General features: G+C 43.7%; 4 protein-coding genes across 4 annotated transcripts; 1 reads left to right on the forward strand and 3 right to left on the reverse strand.

Annotated features, from left to right (window-relative positions):
• Positions 1-221: 221 nt before the first annotated feature.
• Positions 222-2,197, reverse strand: O0I10_005513 (uncharacterized protein; the record flags this gene model as incomplete). The annotated part of the gene is made up of 6 exons (XM_058485553.1): positions 222-693; positions 766-887; positions 1,144-1,688; positions 1,764-1,872; positions 1,934-1,993; positions 2,078-2,197. 6 exons carry the CDS (start codon positions 2,195-2,197, stop codon positions 222-224), a joined length of 1,428 nt encoding a protein of 475 aa, XP_058343700.1.
• A 1,900-nt stretch (positions 2,198-4,097) lies between these two features.
• On the forward strand, positions 4,098-5,440 carry O0I10_005514 (uncharacterized protein; the record flags this gene model as incomplete). The annotated part of the gene is made up of 5 exons (XM_058485554.1): positions 4,098-4,230; positions 4,289-4,540; positions 4,600-5,100; positions 5,176-5,205; positions 5,271-5,440. The coding sequence occupies 5 exons, from the start codon at positions 4,098-4,100 to the stop codon at positions 5,438-5,440; spliced, it is 1,086 nt and encodes a 361-aa protein (XP_058343701.1).
• Positions 5,441-5,515: 75 nt separating this feature from the next.
• Positions 5,516-6,445, reverse strand: O0I10_005515 (uncharacterized protein; the record flags this gene model as incomplete). Its single annotated transcript, XM_058485555.1, has 1 exon — positions 5,516-6,445. One exon carries the CDS (start codon positions 6,443-6,445, stop codon positions 5,516-5,518), a length of 930 nt encoding a protein of 309 aa, XP_058343702.1.
• Positions 6,446-6,637: 192 nt separating this feature from the next.
• Positions 6,638-8,209, reverse strand: O0I10_005516 (uncharacterized protein; the record flags this gene model as incomplete). The annotated part of the gene is made up of 8 exons (XM_058485556.1): positions 6,638-6,772; positions 6,839-6,968; positions 7,025-7,413; positions 7,477-7,532; positions 7,603-7,665; positions 7,737-7,815; positions 7,905-8,114; positions 8,174-8,209. The coding sequence occupies 8 exons, from the start codon at positions 8,207-8,209 to the stop codon at positions 6,638-6,640; spliced, it is 1,098 nt and encodes a 365-aa protein (XP_058343703.1).
• Positions 8,210-12,128: the final 3,919 nt, after the last annotated feature.

The following is a 12,128-nucleotide window of genomic DNA, read 5'->3' on the forward strand; positions in this document are numbered from 1 at the left end:
GATGATGATGATGATGACGGGTTGCTAAATAATGCATGGATCATGTAATATGTATGCTTTTCCGGAAATTGTTCCCCAAATGATGATGATGACGATGACGATAGATGTTATGACCAGCTAAACCAAGAATCCCAACAACCACTTTCCCCTCAACAAATTCCAGAGATTACTTGATACTGCTGAGCGTGATTATCGTAGGTGTGTTGTTACTGGATTGGGAATCAGTGAAGTTGAGAGTTGGTGCTATCGGCGGCGGCGACGACGACATTGGTGGTGGCGTGTTGTTGTTGTTGTTGCTTGTCGTTGTCGTCATGGTTGTTTTCGATATCGTCGTCGTCGTCGTCGTCGTCTAGAAGCATAGCGTCGGCTTTAGAGTTGCCATCATCACGTGCTCTCGAGCAATCTGAGGCTGCCAAAGTAGTTGGGCATTGACCGGAAAAGCTAGGAACAGAGTCATGAATATAGTCAGGCCAGGTATCATCATCATTATTGTTATTCTCATCATCTCCTTGTACTTGAAAAAAACCACGAACCACAACAGCATCGTTTTTGTCGTCACCTCCGGATGTCATGGCACTGCTTGCAGGCTTTTTTCTTTTGCCGTCTTCGTCACCACCATCGGCTGATCCACCACTGGATGAGCTCACCTGTCCTATGCTATTGCCATTTGAGCTATAATCTGCAAGGCTACCACTATATATATGTATGTATGTTTACATGATGAGTGTTTATGAACATGTGCCATGTCAAAAGTCAACACATTACCTTCCTGGAGATTCAACAGAACGCATGAACTTTTGGGGATTTTGTTGGTCATATGATGATTGTTGATGACGATGATGTGGTTCATACGTGAGCCTGAATTCTCGAAGGTACTCTTGATAGCGCTAAATAATGGTTGATAAACAAGGGTCATGTGAGATGAGCTTATGAGATAGGACAAAAGGGGAAAGAAACACATGGAATGAAATAGAAAGTGGGTGTGTGTGCATTGTTCAATGGAGAAATAAGATTTGGGGTTGGGGGTGGTGATGATCCGGGTGCTGATTGCTTGATTTTGGGGGAGGATACCCCCACTTTATGCATTGTTGCATAATACGCAAGGGCTGAAAAGGGATACTAGAATCAACAACAGAAGCTTACCTTGTATTCAGGCGTCAACTTGTACTGCTCAAGGGCAATGTTGTAGATCTTTTTTGCTTCACCTGCCATCGTCTCATATCGCTGCCGCTCTGTGTCATTCAAGGATTTCCATCGTTCACCGGTAGCTTTGGCCAATTGAGCAAATGTCAAGTTCTGCTCCTTGAGTTTGGATCGTACATCATTGGCAAACATGACATATGCAGAGGGTGGCTTTACAGGTGCATTGCGGTCTGGCTTTGGATGTCGTCGATATCGTCGTTTGGGTGGTGGTGGCAAAGATGAGCTTGCCGTATCATCAATGGATGAATCGCTACCCTTGTTTTGGCGACTAGAGGACGACGACGATAATGTTGCTCCAAAAGCTGAAGACGTATTACTGCTTTGTGCTACTTGGCCAGCGCCCTTTTTGGAAGAACGTAAACCTCCACTACTAACAGTGGTATTGGAACTTGGTGCCAAGCTGTCACTGCCACTTGAGTCACTAGGATTGTTCATGGTTGATGTTGCTGTGCTGCTATTGGCCATGGCTGGTGGAGTTGGTGATGCTGCTGTTATAGGAAACCAGCAGTGAGATGTCGTGTCTACAGATTTGATGCGTTTATGTGTGTGCATGAATTTACCCATGGATGAAATAGGCGACTGGGCAGCACTAATAGATCCCGTGGTGCGGATCCATAATGGTTGGTTCCGTGGTATACCTTTGGCTGTGGCAATTTCTCTTTGCAACAACTATACATGATGCATGAACTAGGTAAGTAAAATGTTGAATGAAAACATCATTGTAAATTACCCTACGATGGCCACGCTTCACTTTTAAGGCAACCAGGTCGTCCTCGCTGATTTCACAAAGCTACATGTATAAGTCGTTTTGTTCTCTTTAGCACTCGTGCTTGATAAAGTTGATGTAAATCTTGGAGATGAAAGGAAAACGCACCGACTTGAGACAATCAAATCCTTCTGCAATAAAGATTTCCAAGTACTGAAGTAGTTTACAACGCTCGAGAACTTGTTTGACTTCACGGTGACCAGCGTCGCGTTCGTTAAAGCTGGTCATAGGCACGCGGTGCATAAATAAAGTGTCGTTGAAAGGATCGATTCGGGATAGGATTGATCGCTTAACAAGCAAGAAAACGTCGAGATGGCAATAGTGGTAACGAGTGAAATGAAGGACTTAAGAATTCTATATCGGCAATCTTGGTATCTTAAATCGTTCTTTTTCTGGAGGCGTATATCGTGTCGATGGCTGTAAGATGATGAAAGGAAAAAGATAGAATATGAAAAAAGAGAAAGAAATGTTAAGGAAAGGATCCCTCCAATTTAAGGTTTTCGGATACTGAGTGTGTGTTTGGCATATATCCACGCGTGCTCGCACGCACATTGTGTGTGTTATAGTCTAGATAATAAGACACAGTCCTCCCCCAAACGACGTCATTACATGTCCCATATCAGGGACTATGCGGCACGCCATAGAAAGCTATGGGAGTGAAGATCGGGCAATACAAGTATGGATTCCGATCGATCTTGACGAGTCTGGAAACTTCTGCTCGCTTCGATATTCTCAGTTACCCAACGTATCCGGTTGTTGTATAATAGAATAATAATAGCAAATACAAGTTTTATCGATTCCCCATCTCCCATCTCCTAAAAGGGAAACGATAAGGGTAAAGAAAAGTAAGGCAAGTGGTGAGAGACAACCTAACGCACCCCCAAACCACTTGAGCGATCACAATGAAAGGGGTCTAGCGTAGTTTTATATGATATCGAATGAAGGCTTTCCTTCGATACCCTCTTTTTCGATGCTTGTTGCACGAACCCTGTCAATGGTAAGGCGCGCTGCGGTGGGTGAGGCACTAAACCATACCTGTTATGTTTTTTGGGGGGAGGGATGACTATGCAATCATACACAAAATGAGGAGACAATCAAGGAACGGGGGAAAACCTGACATGTTTTCATACCAAAATTGAAGGCTATATAGTAATGTAGCTTGCAGCATCATAAGAAACGTTTTCAGCTACATGGCTTATATAGTATAGTGGATAGCATATATATGCATCCCAACTACGTACGTTTAGATGATGCCTTTCCGCACTAAATATAAGCTCATGTTGCCAATTGTAGATCGTCATATGCTATACCTAATTTAACCCCCCAGAGCCAGATGCCGACTTGGAGGCGTATACATAACCTTATTTTATGACGATTTTGTGTACCAGGCGATTGTCGGTAGAGCTTATTATGTGCTTCCCGAATGTCGGCTGTCAGTGACACTAGCGATGTATGTAAGTATGCATGCATAAGCGATTGACTTTTGTGTGGAATAAAAGAAAATGACAGCGAGAAGAATGCCATAATAAATATTAGCAATCTTGTGCTTTATAGCGAGGGGCTTGCATTTGTTTGTCATACTACTAGTGTGTGTGTGTGTGTGTGCACATGCGCACACATAACATGATGTCATTTTTTAATACAGTGCGTGCCAAGAAGGTGAGCGTGGGATGCTTGTATAGTCTAGTTAACCTGCCGGTGGATGTGCCTTCGCTTCTTTTTCTTCATCTTTCCATTTCTTTCCATGGGCGTTCACTGCATGTCGGGTATTTTGGCCGTGTTACTTATAGAGCAGTGCTTCATTGATTGCATGCAAGTACTACTCCCCCATTAACTTGGGTGTGTGCGTGTGTGTGTGTGTAGCATTACCGATGCATAGCACACACTACCCCGATTGCATCACGTCAAAATGATCGACAAAGCAAACCCATTCCATTGCTGTGGCTCATTTCCCGACCCCGTTACCATGATTGCTAGGTTACTATTCTTCTTTGACAATCCATGCCGTGTTACACATGTTTGTTGATTGACTACCCATCTACTTCTAATACATTGTGTTTTATTATGATGTACTGCTAATATGGATATTTATGGCTGGTGGGAGAAAAGGGGGAGCGGTGGTGTACAAATGGGTTCTCTTTACAGCTTTGGTTTCAACGCGTTTGGTCAAGTCGATCCTGACAGCAACCAGAAAAAAGCAACCCACCATGACGTGTCCAATGTACTCTTCACAACCTGGGAATCCACCGTCATTTCAACTGGTACATGTGCTATCTGATCCATAGCTGCCCATTGCTTACCGTTTTAAAAAAGGCACAGGCGAATTGCAGTGGTGGGGTTATCAACCGATGCAAGACAATGGATCGTCCTTGAAGGCTTTGACTGATTGGGGAGATCGCTGCATAAGACGCATGTTCGGTGACCTTAACTTGTGTCTCGGTGCTATTGATGACCACGGCAACGTTTGGTATCGCGTATTGGGGTCGACAACGAATCCTATCCAGCTATTGGCGTCCGAAGCACAGGATGCAGTCTATTGCTCTGCACTTGAAGCCATCTATATTCTTACAGGTAGCTTTCATGCAATTCCTACCTTAATGTTATTCTAATCTATGATCTGTTTGGAAAAGTGGATGGTAAAGTGGATCACTACAAGATGCAAAAAGAAGATGATAAGGTGGCATTCAAGCTGGTGGCTCGATTGACTACACTTCCACGTGTGTATTCCCTTGCAGCCTCTGCAACGCATGTTTTGTTTTATACAGCTGGCATGGATCCAATCTATTCGCTTGGCAGCAATCGATTTTCACAACTTGGATTTGATACATCGACAATACAAGCCTTAGCTACACCAACACCCATCGACTATTTTAGTGGACTTGGGATGATGGATCCTAATCATCAAGGAATGGTGGCCTGTGGTTTATTTCATTCGGCTGTTGTATTGGGTGGCGAGCTATATACCTTTGGATGGAACAAGGATGGTCGACTTGGTTGGGGTGACAACGACGACGATGACAACGATGTTATATCACCAGCCGTGTTTCTTGATCCAAAAGGAGATCCTATACAAGAGGACATCAGTATTGTGCGAGTCGCATGCGGAGCAGCGCATACTTTAGCTATGGATGGTTTAGTATCATATGCAAGGGAGGATTAGGGGGGTGGTTAGAATACAATTGCTGATAATGCTTCTTTTATTTTAGATCATGGAAGGGTATGGAGTTGTGGCAGTAGTAAGTTTTCTTTATTATGATTTGTTTTCCTGTTATGCTAACATGAACAATGGATCTATTCCTAGATAAGTATGGTCAATTGGGAAGGAAAACATCGTGGCAATGTCAGGAGATCGGCAAGGAAGACAACAATGATGATCATGACACGACATTTCGGCAAGTCACCATTCTTCCACCCGAATCATATGCCAAGAATTGCTTTACAGGGCGATGGTCGTCATTTATTCTGATGTAAACTAGCTGGTAACATATATAGAAGAGAGGCAAATAATGTACAAGTGAAAAAGGGGGAATGGATCTATGAATACAATCATCTTTTATTATTATCATCATCATCTTTTCCTGTGACCATCTCGAGGTACGCCATGAGTCGTTTGTGGTTGGGATGCTCTTGCGTGTTATCATTTTCTTTTACTGGTTGCGAGTTGTTGCTGCTGCTGCTGCTCCACATGTGCTCGGCTTTCATGCGATCTGCACCCATATGGCCCTCATCATCCATGCTAGATTCACCCAAGATTTCAGATATGAACGCACTTGTTGCACCTGGTTTGTATGGACTGACAATGACATGGGGTCGTCCCTGTGTATCAATGGATGCTTCCTCAACATAAAAATCACGCTCTCGTCGATCACCATGGTATCGCATGCTGGTAACATTGCGCTTTACGCATAAGGCCACGACACCTGCAACACCCACTGCATATCCATCACGATCGTTATTGAGGAATCGACCTTTGACAGGATAATTCATCTCCACTTCATGTTCGCTGTACGTGGGTCCCACCACTCCTTGTTGGTTGTTGTCGCTAAATGATGCTCCCAAATACTCATAAACTTGTTCAGGCTTAAGCTGTTGATTGTCGATCATCTTTTTAAATTCGGGTGCACGCTTGGCTGCTGCCTTGACAAATCGCTTAAACTCGGCGGGTGTCATTTGAGTGATATTGTGTTCAACGTGTTCAGGACGAGGCATAGGCTTCTTCGAGTTGGGGAAGTTTTCTTTCCAACGACGTACAAACATGACTTGACTGGTTCCTGATCGCCACGGTGTCTGATGCTCGGCTGTATCAAGGTCGGAAATGGTGACAAACGGTGTACGAATGACGCTGGGTAGATTGCGCTTCAAGCCCCAGTTGCCCTTTTGCCGATTATGCTGTGATACTCGATACACCTGATTCAGCTTTCGATCGTATGATGCCAAACGTGAATTGCGTAACAAGCTAGCAAAGGTCTTGTCCATGCTGTGCCAAATGTCAACTGAAGAAAGAAACAAGTTGTATAGCTTCGTGACTCGTCGCCATTTCATATCCTTGTCAAATGTATGCCCGCCCACTTATGCAGCAAATAAAATTCATGCCAACAACAATGACACTGTTCTTTGTTATGTACACACTTGCTTTTTCACGTTTATTTCATATACAATTTGATCTCTTTAAGAACCATGGCGAGTCTCAAAGTAGTTGGTGGCAGCCACAATGGCCATCTTGGTAAGGATACGCTTCTTGGCGCTAGACTTGCCTTCCTCATCATCGGCATCTTCACCTCGCGAAGCAAGCAATTTAACAAGCTAGAAAGGTTCATTGTTAGTTACATTGATTCAAAGTTTTGGCCAATAAAGGTTATCTTAACTTACCTCAGAAGCAGCAAAGCTGGCAATCAACTCCTTGGACATCTTGTGATCGGTGTCCTTACCTTCTTCTTCTTGCTTCTTTTCCCACATACGCACAGCCTGGAAGGCAACAGCTCCAGCAATCAATTCATAGCTACAAAGGCATTATCATTAGCAAAGTGTATCATGAGCATAGCTCCTTCTATTTACCTGAGAGTAGATTTCTTCTTCTTTTCTTCATCTTCGTACACCTTCTTGTGGGCTTCTGTAAGATGTTCCTCGTTCAGCATCTCTCGCTTGTTGTGGCTCCATCCAGTCCAATTTCCAAACCAAGCACGGAAACGAGCACGCTTGCTGTCATCTTCATCTTCATCATCAGAGTCGACTTCACGTGGAGGATCGCTCAACTCCAATTCCCATAATTGGTTCTTGGTAGGTCCAGGTTTGCCTTCTGCAGGTACAAGAAGCTTACGCTTATACATCATGAGACGAGCATCCACATTTGGATTCTCATGTCGGATATCAATCACTGTCTCAGGGTTGGCAAGTGAGTAGATGAAACCCGTGTCCCTTTCATAACCAAACCGCTGGTCGCTTGCCTATACAATGACCAATCTCAGAATGCAAAATCAACCACCAATTGAAATAAAAACAACACTTACCACATCTTCCTCTTTCATTGTATCGAGATAAAGACGCTTTTCACCAGTGAAGATGGCTAATTATAGAAAGGTGTGTTGTTTAGTATACATGCAATTATACGTTGCAAACAACAAAGGGTACCATACCAATAAAACTTTGAGCTGTGTTGATATCAAGGACGAGACCCGTAGCCTTGTTGGTAAGAAAACCTTCGGGAGGGTGACCATGAATTGAGCAGCTGATTCATTATGACATGCAATGTAATAAACGTATACGCTACCTCTTTGATGGATCCATAGTTGGCTATCACGTTCGGGGGACTCGGGCTTCTTTTCAGCCATGACAATCTTGGTGCCGGGCTATTAGTTGAAGAATTATAGTAGTGTGAGATGTCGGAAAAACTTTGACGATTCGTTTAACTACAAGATAGCAACCATTATGTACTTACAGCAGCTGTTTCAACATCACCACGGATATCCATAACCAAGCCATGCATCTTGGAGATAATGTAAAAGTAGCCGATAGGGAAATCGCTTTGAGTGACCGTCATGATGAACCCAAAAGAGAGAGAGAGAAAGAACAATTGGTGGAACGTCGACAAATTCAATCCACCAACCATGCTTTTATAGTCTCCTTTTCGCTTCCATCTCCTCTTGCCCTATAGCGGCTGCGGTTTATCGCGATGAGTGTGTGTGTGTGTGTTACTCTGACAAAGACCTGAGTTGTAATAAGAGTGCTCTTTTGCACCACCATCCTTGCGTCTCCCTTTTGATGTCGTCGGATGTACAACGTCCGACATCTTCCCTTGCATATCCGTACCATTTTAGTTTGCTCCTTTTCCATTCCTACATTTCGAGGCATATGACAATCCGTAGCATGGTGAAGCATAATCATAATATGGGGAGCGTTGTTTCGAATCCTTAAAAGAATAGGCTGTTACTTCCTTTTTTTCTTGGCTATCCGCCTATCGGGTCATTTTTTCCTTTTACTTGTCATGGCCCGGGTGCAGCAATGTGGTTGAAATGTAAGGGTTATCCTTGTGTGTCTATAAAAGCTGAGCCTTCTAACCGCTAAATCGGATGAGCCCTTCTCTTGTATCACACACAAGCTCACGTTGTCTTCGTTGCACCATTGTACGTTGTCTAAAAGGAAGCAAAAGAAACGTAGCACGGGCTTCCCTTCCGCTGTGTTCCGCTGTCATGCATGACGCTTGTTGATTTGGCGTTGCTGATGCTGAGTTGAATGTTTACCTTCTTTTCCTGCATAACCAACATTCATTGTCATGTCCCACACCCACTCTGCAACATGTATTATTAGCAATGGCTATATCATTAGCACCTGTGCATGCGGTCGCTTCGTCTCTTGTTGAAAATTTTTGCAGCAATTGAGATGAATGAGTCACTGTGCCTGAACAAGGTGGCGATGTGTCATGTGTGATTCCATTATTATGCGTGACCAAATGTCAAATTGAATGTTATCATTTGACACTTCAGGTATGCTGTAACCAATGAAAATTGATCCAGCCACATCTTAACAGCTCTCATGCTGCTTTAGTCTTATGACAAATTTAGCACTTAGGGATACAATAGTTCTATTCTCGCCTATTCTCTACGTAATAAGATGAATGTTTATAGGTTGCAATCAACACGTGTAACCATTGTATCGATGTAGCATGTTGCCGTGACATCTATTGAAGTATACCTCTTGGAGAGCCTAAACACAAGAGGAACCGCTAGTCAAAAACATCAGTGTTCTCCCCCACATTACACCCTATCATTCGTCATTTTCACCCAAACCAATGCATGTGAACGATTCTCCTGCTCAACCCATCATCGCCATCCTTCAACTTGCTTGATCCGAGAGGATTTGGTTGAGTTACGCTCGAACACAAAACAACATCCAATTTCACAAAAATCATTTTGCAAAGTTATTTGTAAACTGCAGCTAGCAGCCATTCCTCCCTTTCGTCTTTATTTTCCAATCCGATGCATATGAACGATTGTCCTGCTCCAGCCCATCATCTCCATCCTTCAGCTTCCTTGATTCGAGCTAACCTGGTAGTAAGGTAATAGCTGTTGTTGGATCATCATCACCATGTAAAGTGTAAAATGGCACACACCCTTTTGCTATACGTGAGGATCATCATTTCTTTTATTTACGTGTACCTATTGTCTATCGTGAGGGTGATGATGACGATGGGTGCGTGGTGTGTGTGGGGTCATTGAGTGGCCTCAGTGTAATAGCAGTAGGGGGATTTAAACTTGGGGGACAGCAGCTCCACGACTTGAGACAACGCTTCTCTTCTTTTTCTCCCTCCTTTGTTTTTATCCAATGCACGACATTGCAATCAAGGTAATGTATTATAAGAGAGTGCTCTTGTTGACTGTGAGGTAATAATGTAGTTCTGAACTTGCATTATCAGGGAGTGAATGTGTCCAAATGCTGAGGAATGGAGCGTGGTGGGTGGTTGGTTGTTGCCATGGCGATATCGTTGCTTCCTCTTATTCGTTGCTATTCCCGCTCTACGCTTGGTGTCAACAGGTACATTCAAGTCCAATGTTGCAGCCGAAGTGGTTCCACTGACGTATTAGCTTGTATAGAGGGCAAGTTTGGTCTTAATACGTTGGCTGGTTTGGCGTTTTGTTTCGGCTCAACAACACTACACCATGGTTTTGGGTTTCCAGTAACCACCAACAAAGGGTTTTTTGTGTAATATGGAAAAGGCAAGTACAATGAAACAAACAATGAAAAGGGGCGTTTTATTGTGCGTGTGTGCTAATAATGAATTGAATAGCTTTGTTTGGTCAGGCAATGCAAATTGGGGCATCATCATTTCTTTGGGTTCAAGTCCTAGCCTGTATCAAATGGCCGCTGCGTCGCTCTGCACTAGGCAAGTGTGCTGGAAAAGCTTCTTGGAACGCGTGGGCTCTATAGGCCTGCGTTGAGTTGAGGGGTCGATGACGATGGGTTTTTGGAAGCGCATGGTCACCGCGTTGAGGTAAAAGGAGGTTTACAGCAGCTTGTGAATGTGTTGACATCCGTGCGAACCAACACGCTCTTCTCGTGATAGGCTCGTTCTTTCCCTTGAGGATTTCTTTTCATGAGGTGGGAAATGATTGGAAGGATTGGATTGGGGTTCATTCTTTCTTTGGAGAGGATGAATGAGGACAACTATGAGCCTGGCCTTGCGTGATTCGTGCAGTGCTTTCTCAAGAACAAGGGATCGCCCGACGTTGCTCGTATGGTGGTGATTTGGTTTGTGAATTCCTTCTGATTTGCTTTCTTCCTTAGAGAGGATCGCCTAACGGTATACCAAATCGTCATCATTCCAGTACCAGATGGTCTAACTTGCCTGCTTTCTTATTTGTAGAGACGACGATTACGATGATTACCACATTCACAACAATGACGATTACGATGATCACCCCATCTACAACAATGACAGTGATGACGACAACGAGATTCAAAAGGAAGCCTGCAAGATCCCATTCTTTTCAACTTGTGTGTTTTTGGATATTGGTGTGACGGATGAGGTTGACGACTGGTGACGAGTACTCGTACGAATGATGACGGAGGACGACTACGACGATGGTGATGGCAATGTACAGTAGCAAGGTAGCTAGATGAAATAAAGCATTGTTTATTTATTACTCGCTTGTTGGATTTGACTAGCTTGTGGATTACATACTATTGCTTTGAAGATGGAATAATAAAGGTGGTCCGGTTAAGAAGTACATGGCTTTTGGGATACAATAAGGAGGAGTGGGAAATGGGATGAGCTTGAGAAGAGAAAAAGTGAAGAGATCCCTCCATTGAGTTTCAGGATGAGTGACCCATTCAATATGTATATGTATCTTTTTACATATACAAATTGGTTTATGCAGCTCGACTTTCTTCTACATGCAAATGTGATACATACCTTGACACACCTTCATTGTTGGATGCTGTTTACTTACGTACCTTCACAAAAGGCAATCATCATCATCATCATCATCATCATCATCCATTTGTGTAGCAACCTGTCAAGGACGTGTCTGTGTAACCACCACGTGCCGTTTCACCCAGCTCTTCATCTTTCAGTTAATGCAGCCGACACCACCCACTAGGAAAAAAGCAACTCCATCACGCTTACAGCATAGGTAAAACATAAACGTGCCTGTATCTCCAAACTTTACAATGAAACGTGGGGTCTTTGATATGTTAGTGATGCTCATGAATGCGTAACAAATATATAAATGATAAGGTGGCAAATTAGCTTCCATGGAAACCCATGTACTGACAAGGATGGCCACGCGAAGGCTTTGCCGTCACCCTCTCCCCTACGGTGCACTAAGCCGGATAACGGGGGCTGCCATTGTAAACAACAGCATCTTCTATAGGTGCTGCTCGAGCCAACATGTTCGGTCTGATAAAAGGATAGCATCCCACGCCCACAGAGGCCGACCCATAAGAGCAAAAAGCAATACATGATCCCATATCTACCACAAGGACACTGATGAACAGTCTAACGGCTAAGGCTGCAATCCTCAAATGCAATTGATAGGGCCATGATAGGGCTGACCACACTGTCACATGTAAATCATAGCTGCCAACGATGCGTTACTCAGGAAACAAGGCACCATCCCGTTCTACCCATAGCAAATAAACATCCGCCATATCAGTAGTTGCTGTC

Source organism: Lichtheimia ornata, assembly GCF_029851405.1.
Source record: "Lichtheimia ornata isolate CBS 291.66 chromosome Unknown scaffold00022, whole genome shotgun sequence".
NCBI lineage: Eukaryota > Fungi > Mucoromycota > Mucoromycetes > Mucorales > Lichtheimiaceae > Lichtheimia > Lichtheimia ornata.